At 32.1% G+C, this 14,799-nt stretch overlaps 1 protein-coding gene across 1 annotated transcript in view; it reads left to right on the top strand.

Annotated features, from left to right (window-relative positions):
* XPR1 (xenotropic and polytropic retrovirus receptor 1) overlaps window positions 1-14,799 on the top strand; it is a 125,813-nt gene that overhangs the window by 17,323 nt on the left and 93,691 nt on the right. The window contains exon 2 of the mRNA XM_039881347.1: window positions 5,519-5,570. Within this exon, the coding sequence (XP_039737281.1) occupies window positions 5,519-5,570 (52 nt within the window). The remainder of the gene's footprint in view (window positions 1-5,518; window positions 5,571-14,799) is intronic.

The following is a 14,799-nucleotide window of genomic DNA, read 5'->3' as shown; positions in this document are numbered from 1 at the left end:
TCACTAAACTTAGAGGTGGAAAGGAGAATGTAAGAATGTTAACTCCACATTCTTACATTTATGACCTAGCCTTGGAAGTACTACTCCTTTATACATTTAATATACATTTAATAAATTCAATAATAATTTTAATGTTGTAACAACTTTTGCATTTGAATTGCCTTTACCAATGGATACTTTTGAATTCCATGAAAATTTTGATCATGCACATTTCTTTTAATATACTAGACCTTGGATTATTAAGTATGTGCAAGAGTATATTAATTTTAAATTTTAATAGATTATAAGAATTTCTGTAAGAGTTTTTATTGATTTTATGGAATATTTCTATCAAAAGCAGAGCTAAGTTAGTTTATTTCTATTTGGGGATAAAAATGAAGATTAATTAGATGATGATTCTTTGTACAGGACACATGAGAATGCTAGAAAGCCCTCTTTTGAGGTTTATAATTTGATTTACAGAACTGACCTTAGCACTTTAGTATTAGGAAAACATGAATGATTTTTAGATGATGAGCCAAAGAAACCAGGTCATGTGTAACTGACTTGCACATTATTCCCAGACTACCCAGTATTTCTGGTGAAAAAAATTAAACAGGGAATGTAAAAAGAGGAAGTGAAAACTGAAAAAGATAATTGAAGAATGTTTTTGTAGTCTATTGATCAGCACATGATATACATATTTTTAAGAATATATCAAAATTCTTTTATTCAGGAGTTCCATTTGGAAAAGTTTTCAGCTTAAAAAATAAGTCTGATGTAAATTTTAATTTCATAACACTATTATGAAACAGTGTTAGCAGGGATTATGACTCCTTTACAGGTTTATAACAAACATTCCTTGCCCTTTTTCTTCAAATGCCTGTGTTTATTTTATTGTTTATTAATTCAATAATTAGATTGTAGTGTGCTGACTATGAATGAATGTTAAAGCAAATGAGAGCCACAGAGGTTAGATATTTTATTGATGGAGGTGATAATATTCATAGTATGTTATATATGAGGCTAATGGTGAGTTGATAGGAAGTAAGGATTTTTCTAGCTTCTGATCTCTTTGGTCTATGAAATGGCCTGTGAAAACCATCTGGGCTTTGGAAAGAAGTGTATAGATGATCTTCTATAGGCTATTAAAAATTAAGAATATAAGACATTTATATTGGCAGTATTATTGAATGCATGTTAATTTGTAATCCATCCTGTTTTGTACAGTACCTATGTTGTAGAAAGTTCAAGTAATATGTTTAGGAGACCTTATTATTGAAAGCATATGCAAACTGTGATATGCATATATTAGGAATCTGTAAGATTCCTGTAAGAATTAAAAATACAGTGTGTTTATGTTAGCAATCATCTGAAAATATAATAGGAGCATATTCTAGATCATCTAGATAACCATCTTATAAACTAGTAATACCAGGGGATTGCAGTGCCTTATGTTTATGCTGTTTATGCTTGGCTCCAGGTAGTCCTTTACTACTTTGTGAAGAATTAATGAGAACTGAAGCATATCTAATGCAAAAATTATCAGTAGAGGGCCAAATAATGGCACAGCCCACTGTATGATATAAGGTTTGTGGTAGTTCACATTCTATTAACTAACATTCTTTGAGCATTTTCTATGTTCTAGGCATGGTTCTAAGTACTCTTCATGTTTAATTGTGAGTCATAATTAATATAAGGTTTTGTATTTTGAGTTTTTAATTTTTACAATAGACCCATGAGGTATGTGTGATCACTATCCCTTAACTCTGTAGCTCTTAGCCACTCTACTATGCTGCCTCAGGTAGAGAGAGGTACTAGGGGAATTACATCAAATCAGACACAAAGTCATACAGGCATTCCAAACTCAGAAGAACGGGGTTATTGGCAGTTAGCATTGTATTCATATTGCCAGCTGAGGCTTTGTTTCTGCAAGCAACATTTATTTTCCTGTCACGTTAATGTTGGTTGAACAGTATTGGTTTTGTGGTTGTATTTGGATTTAATTTATAAGATTTTACAAATTGTTATATGTGTCGTTAGAAGCATTAAGCATTCTGTTCTAGTTTACATATATTTCAATAACATTATAACAAAAATATTAGAGTAGAGGTTACAATATTGATACTGAACAGGTTTGTTTCGAATCCTTTGGAAATCAAAGAAATCTTTTATAATGAACATAATACATAATAATTTTATTTATTATACAGATTCACAGTTTTATGTAAAGTATTGGATTTCCTTAAAGTAAAACAGCAAGAATCAAGGAAACTCAGTTTGTTGTTTTGTATATTTGGATGTACTCCTTCCAAACCAGGCAAGTGCTCTGGGTGACTCATATTATAGACAAACAATCCGTAGGTACAAATATAGACAATACTTTGTAGGTTTTTGTACCTCCTCCCACCCCATTCCCAATTGTGAGCTATTCTTTTGTCACAGGCATAGAATGGTATCCTATTTATTGAGTTCTTTAGAGTCTATTACTATAAAAAACATAGTCTTTTATTCAGAGTAGAACTGAACTAGTAACAAGCAAAGAGTTGTCCCTGATTTCACTGAATTGTCTTGATTTAAATGAAATTATGATTCAGTTTTATAATCAAAATGAAGACTATCATTTTTCTCTTTATAAAATTTTAATCATTTTTAAAACTTAATTTTATAAACTTTCCTTTTGCAAATTTAATTCATTTTCATTACATATCAGAGATTCTACTTAGTGTGCTTTTCCAATCATTTTTTAAAGTAATATTCTCCAAAGAAGAACCCCTTTTGAATTCAAGAATTATTTATTGAGTTCCTACTGTGTACAAGTACTTTGCTAGTCATTGTTTTATTTGGCTCTTGATTGCATTATTTGATTTTGGTACACATGCCCGTTATACTCTAGAAATAGAAAAACTTCATTCAGACATTTGAGTCTCTGAAATTACCTACTCTCGTGGTAATTTATTTCTATAAGTATTCTCAGGCTGGATTTATTTGTTCCCTTCTTATATTTTCCTACTTCTAGCAGTTTACTCTGCTCTAAGCAATAGATTCATTTACCCTCTTAAAACGCCTATGGAAGAACTGTAACATAACTAGCACTCTACAGTTGTATAGGACTTTAATATAAAATTCCAGTCTGTGAACTGAAATAAAGACTTTCTGATTTTTGACAAGATCTTCTGGACTACTTTTTTTAGACTGGAAATTGGTAGTGTTTGAGACATCCGAAATTATAAAGAAAATTGGAGTGTATGTACATTTTTCTTAAAAGAAGTTCCAGACTTTTTTTCATATTCACTTAGGGCTTTTGTATGCAAATAAGTTTAATAATCAATGATCAGTAAACATGAGACTGAGCTTCAAATGTAATCTTAGGATAACTTTGGCCCACTAATAAAAGTTTTTTTCCAAAAAGATTTCTATTTGAGTATTTTGTCACTACTTCCGACCAAATGTAGTTCTTTTCTTCTGAAACCAACAACCATTTCTCTGACACCAGCTGTGTGTCTAGTGATTCAGTTCAATTCTGTTACTGTCTGTAGTTAGCACAGACCCTACAGGTTAAGGGCTTAGTCCCACAAGACCACCCCCACTTAAGACACTAGCTGCAAATGGGTTACCTACACTTCTGCCTGGATGACCATGACCCCCCAGATTTGACAGTTTGCTAGAATGACTCATGGGACTCATGAGAGTGCTATATTTACCATTACAGATTTATTATAAAGGATACCATTTATGGAACAACCAAATGGAAAGATGCATAGGGCAAGGTATGGGGACAGGGGTGGCACAGAGCTTCTATGCCCTCTCCCAGCACATCAATATGTTTATCAACCTGGAAGCTCTCTGAACCCTGAAGTTTTTTGGAGTTTTCATAGAGGTTCCATTACATAAGCATGATTGATTAAAGCTTTGGCCATTGGTGATTAAACTCAATCTTTGGTCCGTTTTTCCTCCTCAGAGGCCTGGGGTGGGGCTGAAAGTTTTAACCCTTTAATCACATTGATCAGGTTGTTGGTTTTTCTGGGGACCAACCCACCATCCTGAAGCCATCTTACCCCACCCCTCCACCAAACCATGAGAGCCATCTCGTTAGTCTGCAAAAGAGTAAATGCTAAAGGTTTTCAGAGCTTTGTGTTAGGAACCTGAAACAAAGAGCAGATATTTTTGGTTGTAATACAGTTGTATTACTGTATTGCCTCAAATTCTATATAAATAGTATAATTGACTATTTTTGGATTTAAGCATGTGTGACATTAACATTTTTATACATAATTTTCCTACAAAAAATAACAAACATATATTGATTTTAAATTTAAAAATTTCCTTGTTTTGTTGGAAATCTTTTTTACTGTATATTGTCAGACTTGTTTAGTCATGGAACTAATAGATTGGTCAGTAATCTAAAGCAAATGATAAATTCACTTGGACAGAATATCATTTACTAGACTTGAATACAGGGTGAGTTACCTTGGAGGTGTATTTCTTGTATTTTGGTTCTTATGTTCTTGAGTGACTCTTTGCTGTGGTTTTGGGGAGGAGTGATTTTGTTCCCCAGGGGACATTTAGCAATGTCTGAAGGCATTTTTAGTAGTCATAACTTTGGTGGGGAGATGGGTTGCTACTGGTATCTAGTGGGTCCCTAGATGTCAGAGGTGCTACTGAGAATCCTGTTATGCATAGAACAGCCCCTTAACAACAACAAAATTATCTGGCCCCAAATGTCAATTATGCTGAGGTTGAGGAAGATTGGAAGCCAGTTTAGTAGGAATCACCAATGGTTAGATTGTATTTGAAGCTTTGAAGGTGTGAGACTGGATACAGTCATCTAAGCTAAAGACCAGCTCTTTAGCTCTGGAGCCTTTTCCACTTAATTCTACCATTTTGATGGATATGGAGAAATGCTATTCATTTCTATCCCAAACCTATTATTGAGAGACCAAACTGCAACCATCCAAATTACCTAAATATGGTTTGGAAAAAAACAATAAAACCTTTACTATCTTTATAGCCCTGTACCGTTATGGAGGACTTTCCAGACCTCCTTGAAAAGTATTTGTATTCAAGGTGAAAAGAGTGTGGAGATTTTCTACAAAACAGTATGAATGTACTTAACACTATTGAACCTTAACACTTGTGAAAATGGTTAAGATGGTGAATTTTATGTTATGTATATGTTACCACAATTTGAAAAATTCGTATCCAGTGTTTTTTATTTTCTTATGCAGTATTCCATTGTATTCCTCTAGGACTGTTGTTCTCAGTTTCTGTAACTATTATCTTTTAGTCAAGAGGGTTTATGATTTCACAGGTGTTTTTTAAATTCTTTCCAAATGCCTTTAATTGTACAAATTAGCCCTCATCTTAAAGATTAGATAATATTAGATTGATATGAAAGTATAGTATTTTTGTTTTAGCTTATTAAAGTTAATCGAAGTATTTCACTAAATTCTCAATTTAGGAAGTAATTGTTTAGCTTCAAATGCCTTTAGTGTAAAGGTTACTCAATTCATGTATTCCTTTTCTTTCTTCCTAATAGGCTTTCAAGGATATGCTGTATTCAGCTCAGGACCAGGCACCTTCTGTGGAAGGTAAGATGCATGAATCCCTACACTTACCACATAAAACCTCTTTTTAAGGATTTTAAATTGCACAGTATAAAACCAATATAACCTGCCTTGTTATATAGATCTTTTTGATTTTTATGATATATAGTATGATTACATTATATTTCAATCAAAGTTTTGTTTGTTTAGCTCACGTTTTCCCTATGATGGATCTCTTATATGTCCTTAACATTGTCCTTCACCTTAGCATTGTGAATCGCAGATATTGGCTTAGAATCAAAGTTCTTATCTGTGTCATGTTTACCCCCCCAAATGTATTTTCATATCTGTCTATCTATCCATCCGTCTGTCTGTCCATCCATCCATCTGTGAATCCTTAGCCATAACTAGGTTGAGCAACACAGCTTTTCCTTTCTATTTATGCCATGTCTTTAGACTAGGACTAGTAGAACAATGGAGCATATTCGTATTCTCTGTGTGTATTATGTAAGCATTTATATGTATGTAGGTGTACAGTTTGGCAGTCATAAAATGACTGACCTAAGGATAGTGGTTATCTTTCCAATTATCTTTATTGATTCTTCTTTTTCTATTACCTCAGCTTCTGCTCACCAGCTCATTCTTTATGGGTTTAACCTTTGATAGACCTAGAGAGTCGTTAAGTTAAAGTTGTAGGACTTCTTGTGTCAGTGAATAATTAGGAACTAATTCAACAGCTATTTCTTGAGGAAGTGTTCCTTCTGAGGCTGGGTTTTTGTTAACATTTCATATCACAGTTTTTAAGGAGTGATGAATGGGGTAAAAATATATGCCAAGAGTATTCTAGATAGTATGTACAGATTAATATCCTTATGAGATACTAAACTGGAGTTCTATAAAGTTATTGTATTGACAAGCTTTCGAAGGATTGTTTTTATGACATAGATACAGAAGTTGTTTAATAAAATTGAAGTTGTTTAATAAAATATCATTGTCTTTAATGACATAGAAATGTACATCGTTTATATCTAACCATTCTGAATTCAAAATGTGCCTCATTCAACATATGAAAATCTTTACCAGGATATTGACACTTAGATATTAGTTTTATAATATACTACTGAATTTTGTTTTGTAAAATATTTAATATATTTAATTCTCTAATATTAACTGAAGACACAAGATTTATCAAAACGTTTAGTTATTTTTTGGGTTATTACCTCTTACTTTATGTGTCCTAAAGAGCGCTTCCTGAAAATATTTTAAGAATGTAAAAAAATGAAATTACATGGAAATTAAACTGATTCCCTCACCCTGTGTAACTTGCTTTAATAGTGGTTTTAATTTTATTCTCAAGTTTGGGTTAGTTATCTTAAATTTTTTTTTCTTTTTAAGTTTTACCATCTGGTTTGTAACAAAGATACTCTGAGATATGTTGAAAGTTATGATGATCCTTCTTTATCCCTCTGTGCTGGAACATGTTGCAATTTTCATATACTTTAGCTATTCTTATAGAAAAATGGAATTCTGTGAAAGTATGCTAAAATGAAAAATATTTAGAGTTAAGAACTTTTTTCTTTATCTCACTGCCCAGAGATGTTAATTTCTTTGGATTCTCTTGTAAAGGGAGTATTGCAGTCTGATCATCCAGATATATGTGCTGCTTTCATGGGGGAAATGTCTACGTTTGTTTGTTCTTTCTACTCCCAGATAGGCAGACTAAAGCCCCTGTAGTTTTTATCTCTTTAAAATGAGTTTTTCTCTCTTGAGACACTGGAGAATTGAAGATACTGGAAAGCGGTTTAAAGAAACATTATTCTGTGTAGTATTGAGATTAAAAAAAGTTATTTAAGGAATTATAATTTTATATTTCATTTGCATTGTGATACTGTATTAATTTATAATCTTTTATGTGGTGTTAAATTTAAATGTTAATCATTTTTGTCATTCTTGCTATTGAGTTTATATATCTAGGCTTTTAGTTAGTTTAGTAGCTATCTAAAAACAGTACAAAATGAGCAGATTTTTCAACAATGTCCATGATAGGACTTTCAATTTTTAACATTTTTAAAAGGAAAAAAGTATGATAGGCCTTGATTATTATTTTGAACATTGTCTTTCTTTTCTTCACTGACCTTTTTTCTACACCTTAAGTTTTAGTAGACTAAAAACTTTTGGTGCCAGTAAGCAAAATTTGTTTGTTTGTTTTTTTTTAAATCTTAAAACTAGAGTTTACCATAAATTGGTGGTTCTCAAATCTGTTGCACTTTTAACTCAATTTGCATATGTTTTGTTTGTTTGACAAAGACTGATACATCTCAGACCAACTAAAATAGGATCTGGGTATGGAGCCCAGGGACTGGTAGTTTTACAGTCTCCTTAGTTGAGAACCCCTGCCATAAATCTTAAATAATTTTAGATCAGGATGCTTAATACTAATTTATTTTAGACAATAATTAGCCAGTAGGTTTAAGTTCATTCATAGTTCATTCATAGTTTGATTATTCTATTAACATTCACAATTTTTTTGTTTGTTTATATAACATCAGAGGATGTTCATTTTTAAAATATTTGTTGTATTGAATTAAATCTAAGTAATAGCTGTACTGATTATTTACGTTTGTTAAATGGTTATAACTTAACATCATTATTAGAATTAAAAATATTTTCCTGATTTGTTACTTAATAATAAAGTCAGTAGATTCTTCATATTTCACCCTACTTTTATTTAAGATAGAATCGACTTATAGTGAAAGAAAATGACTTGAAATGGATTCTTGAAGAGTGAAGTGATAAAAGTATATTAGATAAAAGGCACAGTATATGAAAGTTTTTATTGGTAAGAAGTTGATAACCCACACTTTTTTACACTGGTGAAGTATTTTCTTCTAACTTAGTAGGGTTTTTCAAGATAGTGCTTTTACTCTTCATTATTAAAGTGGCCTTCCCCCCCGCCTATTTAAAAATAAATCAACCAAAAAGAATAATTTCAGTGTATTAAGAAATGAAGGAGTGTTTACTTAAAGTTGCTTTTATTACTCAAACAAATAAACATTCAGATTCATGGTTGTTTTGCTTCATCCTTTGAGAGTGAATTTCATGAATCATATATTTATACACTGATTCATGGAAAATAAAGGGTTTTTATTTTTATTTAATAAATGGCTTATAATTATAACTAGCAAATGCTCATATTCTGAAATAACACATATAAGAAAGCTTAAAGACTTATCCTCAGGCATTCTTTATTAATTTATACCTAATCTCCTTCAATATATATCATTACCTACTCTACTATGTAATCTCTTATTTTTGGTAACCATTTACATTTGGAAGTATTACATGACAAAGAAGTTGAAATAAAATTCTGTTAAAGTTTATACACTTGATTTTTAAATAATGGCATAAATAATTAAACATTTTACTGTTTATTTTGTTATCTTTTTCTATGGAAAGACTTGTAGTGCAGCACACTGACAGTGGAATGAGTATTAAAGTGATTAGAACTGTGGAATTTTTTTTAATGGGGAGGGGCAGACACACACTTAGAATCCTTAGAGTCAGTCTTTCATGGAGTACGGTTTTGAGGAAATTAGGAGAAGGGATGTTTCAAAACCTTTAAACTTTATTGTGTTTTTACAATTTCTGCTGTCAGTGAGATATTTAGTATTGGAACTTTTGGGACAAATTAAATTAAGCTGCAAACTCAAGATTCTCCACAGTGAACCAGTCACACCTTAATAATCAGGATTATTTCAAGACAAGACAATTTATTATAGATATGAAAACCTGTTAATTATAGTACATTTTTGACTATGTCAAATTTTCAGTGATAGGGAACAGTGGAAAATATAAATTGATATACTTTTCACCTTTTCTCTCATAATTTTTTTCCATTTGGTGTCTCAGTCACTTTATGGAATTAATGTACTTGAGGAAACATTCACACCTTTTTTGGGGAGGAACTTCCTTCTTCCCAAGGATACTTTTGGTATATATAATTTACATATATACAAATTTATACACTATTTATATAATATATACACCATATTAATCCTTTAGTTTTTACTGAATTAATTTCAAGTAAATCTTCAAACTTTATTTTGCTGTTCTCTTTTTCAAAAATAGCATCTTTTGTTTAGAAATATTGATGTTTTCCACACTTGGGATAGAAAAATCTGAGAATCTGACGGTCAACTTAGGTCACAGAATTAAGAGATCATTGACATTTCTAACTGATAGGGACTTTAAGAGATCATTTGTCTCACCTTCATTTTAGATTTGTGTCATCCGAGATCAAGCTAAGCTTGCATGGCTCAGTAAGAACCGTCAGGATTACTAATGCTGTATGACAACAAAAGGAGAATTCCAGAGATTAAACTAATACTGAAACGTAAAGACTTTTTTATATTAACTTTGCATTTTTACCCAAATGATATTTTTGAGTAAAATTTTTATTTGGACATTTCCTCGTGTCTGTATTTTTAAAAGATTTATGAAGCATTACTTTAAATAATACTGAACTGTTTGCTTTATTGGGAAAAAGCTAATTGTATCTTTCAAGAAATCTTTTTATACTAATTTTTTTTTATTACTCTATGTAGTTCCCAGAAGTATTGGAAAATATTTGTAAAATTAAATAAAATGTAATAGTTAATAGTAGTTATAGAGATTAGAATAAGGAAGAGATGAAGTTAGCGAGTTAAAGCTCCACTAAATTTTAATATACAGAATAGGTACTCTAAAAATCCTGGAACAGAAAAAGAACATCAGGTAAAAATTAAAGAAATCTGAGTAAATTTGGGACTTTAGTTAATAATAATGTGTCAGTCAATATTGGTTTATTAATGGTGACAAATATATCATACTAATATAAGATGTTAATGATGAGAAAACTGAGTAGGGGGGATATGGGAACTTCTGCAACTTTTCTGTAAATCCAAAACTATTCTAAAATAAAAAGTTTACTTAAAAGTAGATGCCATGGAGTTTTATATAATTGCCAAAACCTAATTGTAAATTCAACTTTGAATTTTCTGGAGTTCAAAGGATAGAGGAGAGCATGATTAATTTTAGAATGCACATAAAGTAAATTTATACTGGTTCCTCAGAAAAAGGTCACTTTTTACTGAACATAAGATTTCAGAGAAATTCTTCCTTTGGACCTTTATGAAGAGTAGCATTCTGTTTGGTGTGGGGAATAATATCCCTGACAGTAATTTTACAAAAAGTATCATAGTTTCATAAGGCTGCTTCTTACAATCCAAGGATGTAATAGAAAAATGTATCAGTCTGACCTTCAGGACCCTAAATAATCTAGTTCTGTGTTTATGATCTCACCTTGTGCCATTTTCCCTCTTATTTACTAGGCTCCAGACATACTGCCTTTCTTTCTGTACCTAAACCAGGCCAAGCTTGTTCTTACAATAGGTCCTTATCTCTTGCCCTCTTTGGAGAATCGTTAGATCATTACATGGCTGTGTCTTATGAGAGGCCTTCTCAATACCCAATCTTATGTAGCTACTCAGTTAATTTATATTACATCACTATTTTATTTCTTTGCATAGCATTTGTTGCTTTCTGGTATATTGTTTTTTCATTGATTTATTCTCTTGAGACCAATGTAAGTCCCTTGTGGCCAGAGATTTTGTCCTTTTTCTACTGTTTTATACCTAGTATCTAAAAGAGGCACATACTTTATATATTTACTGAGCATATCAATGGGTAGAAATAAAAATAAATCCTTTCCTTCAGTCTTCTTTGAAGTCAAGGTAATATTTATTTAAAAAGTAAATTCTTTAGCTTGCTTCTTTTGTTTAATTTTTAACTTCTCTTGATCTTTAGATGCAGAATTTTACCTATAGGTTAGATGGTTAAGGGTATTATTTGTTGTTTTATAATGCTGACACTAATTTCATAAGGTATATCTGAGGTGATAAATGTAGCATTTCTTTAAAACCAGTAAAGAGGTGATATGAAGTCCTAGTTTAAAGATTTTGTGTTTTTGTGGCATGTATTGTCTTGGTGCCAAGCATAGAGTTCCCTTTGATTGCTGAGAAATCATATTTTATAAGTTCCTGGGTGACCATATATTTTTCATAAGACACCCACTTTTCATGTTTTTACATATATGATATGCCTCCTTTCAAATACATGAAATAGGCGTAGATTTGAAAAAATACATATGAATCGTTGGAGATTTTTTATATATGTCTAAGTGAAATATATATTTTTTGATTATTTGAATTAAAGTGTAAAGATCTACTGTTTTCTTTTTACATTTTGCCTCTCTCACTATCTTACAAAGTATTCCTTTTGATTGGGAGTATACCTAACTAACATTAGCCTAATATAGCTATCTGACTTTCTGAAATGGAATGAATAGATACAGTTGAGGACATAAGTCACTGACCACTACAACACTAATCCCTGCTTTTCTTCCATTTCTTCTTTAGTCCCCTTACCTCTGCTCCAATCTTGTGAACAGGTTTTGTTGGATCTTTTTTGCTTAGGTTCCCTCTGCTATTCAGCTTGGTTAGCAGATGTGTTATAGTCTCCCTAAGCTCCTTAGAATTCAGCTCTTAGTAGCATTGAAGATGAAAGTATGCTCGTAAATTATTCATTCTGATTATATGCTTGAATGGACAGAGTCCACTCTAGGCATCTTCTTCCATCTTACCTCTGTCCCCAGGTCTTTGTTGTTTTAACAGATGTGAGCTTGCTTTTTAGTTCTAGAGGATAGAAGACTGAATTGCATTTCTAAAATTCATGAAGTCATTTTTACATGTATAGGATTACTGTCAAATTCATGCATTCATAATACCTTACTTTTCTCATGTTATTTATAATCACGTTTCTCCCCTCCTCCAGTTTCTCATTTTGTTATCCTGTATCATTATCTCTTTAAAAATTATTTACATCAGTTTTCTGGCTTAGAAATAAAATCATTTGATATTTATAATAGGGAGCACTATATCTAATTTGCTCTATTTTCATCTGGGCAGTGGCAAGAGAGTATTTTTACTGTTTCACTTTTCTATTGGTGGTGTTTTGTTTAGTCATTTATTGTTGATTTTCAAAAACCCTTCTGCTTATAGTGGATTAATGTTGCATGAAAAGACTGTATACCAGGGACTAGTAAACAGTTTAATCCAAAAAATGAAATGCTAGATTCATTTGTAGCCACTACAATCTTGTTTTGAGAGCCATAAGAAAATACAGATGTCTAAGAGTGGAAGCTGAGACAAGAGCCAAACCAACAAGATAATTGTTATCTCTTTAAAAATGATGTATTTTTTATTCTCCATTAAATTTAGAAAGGATGAAAAGACCTGATTGATATTCAAAGCCGTGTAAGGCAGCTATTTCTGAAGGGTGTGCTTATTTCATGTTTGCATTGGAAAAGGATTGTATATGCATTTGTATTGTGGAAATTTCAACTTCTAGTTAACAAATATTATCACCTTCAAAAATAAAATCGTGTATACTTTGAAGATGCCACTAACCTCAAACTAGTCACTAATAGGAAAGACGTTCTTTTGAGTAGTAAATAGCGTTACTATTTGAGTTGATGAAATATTTACTCTAACAGAAAGAATTAAATGTAGTTTAATATTCATTGCTAGAACATAAGATGACAATATACTTAGGAAGTAAAATTATATGATAAAAATAAGTATCAACTTTGAGTAGGATGCAGGTAGGAAGCTAGAAGAAATGAAAAAATGCTTTGAACACAGGTTTATAATCCTTTCTTTGCAATATAGTAGAGTATTTAAAAGATTTTCACGTTTAAAATTTTTCTTCACTTACAAAAATCAATAACATATAAAGGCACTGTGTCAATTATCACATAATGCTATTTTTTAGTTGGTAAATTTAAAGGAAGATCTTGAAGTAGAGAAGGGATTATTATAAAACATTATACCGTGAATCAAAAAAGCTCTGGAAATTACTGATATATGCTTTACACTGTAGAGGAAAAGATAACATACCAGATGAATGAATCTGGTGAATTTCCTAAACTACCTGTTAGAAAACTGGAACAATTGTTAAAGCTTAAAGTTGGCAGAGTTTAAAGTCTAATTATGAGCTTTTTGTTTTCTTTAGGCAGGGCCTTCTTAAGTGTTTAGTGAAAGAATGCCACTGGGAAAGGTAGAAGGAGCTTAAGAAATTATAATTAGAGAGTTTTTTTTCAGTGTTAGGTAAATATCATTGAATAAAAGAAACAAAATTTCCTGCCCTCAAAATGGAAAAGGTACTCTAAAAATCACTTGGATTTGCAACAACTTGTAATTGAGACAGTATGAGGAAGGAATAGGTAGTCAATAATTGGAATAGTGAGTAGATAATCCTTTGTATTAGTTTTCTGTCACTGCTGTAACAATTTACCACAAACTTGGTGGCTTAAAATATGAGAAATTTATTTGCTGCAATCCTGGAATTTTGCGAGGAGAATATGCCTTTTCTAACCTTAGTGCAGGGGTCCCCAACCCTGCACAGGCCATGGACCAACCTAGTACTGGTCCATGGCCTGTTAGGAGCAGAGCCGCATAGCAGGAGGTGAGCAGCGGGCCAGCAAGTGAAAGCTTCATCTGTATTTGCAGCCACTCCCCAGTGCTAGCGTCACTGCCTCAGCTCCACCTCACGTCATTAGGCATTAGATTCTCATAGGAGCACTGGTCCCTGTTGCCAGAAAAGTTGGGGACCGCTGTTGGTTGCTGGCTTCCTTGGCTTGTGGCCACTTCACTCTAATCTCTGTCTTCATGTTGCCTTCTCCGTCTGTCTGTTTTCCTCCATGTATCTCAGGACATTTGACATTGGATTTAAGGACAATTACATAACTCGGGATGATTTTATTTTAGGATCCTTAATTGCATTGCAAAGATCCTTTTCCTAAACAAGATAGCATCACAGGTTCCAGAGATTTGACATGGATATCTTTTGGAGGCTCCATTTTTGGGCTACCATCTCTCTAAATCTAAATCGAAAAAATGCATTGTAACGTTCTTTCTTCAAATTGTGAACCAGAGCTAGAGGACCAAAGGAGGCATTGCTTTCACATTCTGCTCTACTCACTTTGAAAAGAGCAGTCAAATGGTGTCAAAGAAAAATTCAGTATGACACCTTGAAAGTGAAAAACTGCCTAATAGTCAGGCTTAAGAATAGAAATATAATAAAGGACAGTTTATCTGCTTTTAACCAGTTACCTGCAAAATATTCCAAACCATCCGTTTTAAGAATTTCTTTTATATTTCCAGTATCCTCTCTGGGG

The sequence above is a fragment of the Pteropus medius genome, unplaced genomic scaffold, assembly GCF_902729225.1.
Source record: "Pteropus medius unplaced genomic scaffold, Ma_sr-lr_union100, whole genome shotgun sequence".
NCBI classification, from domain to species: domain Eukaryota; kingdom Metazoa; phylum Chordata; class Mammalia; order Chiroptera; family Pteropodidae; genus Pteropus; species Pteropus medius.
Note: the sequence above shows the minus strand (reverse complement) of the source record. Positions and strands in the feature narration are given on the sequence as shown.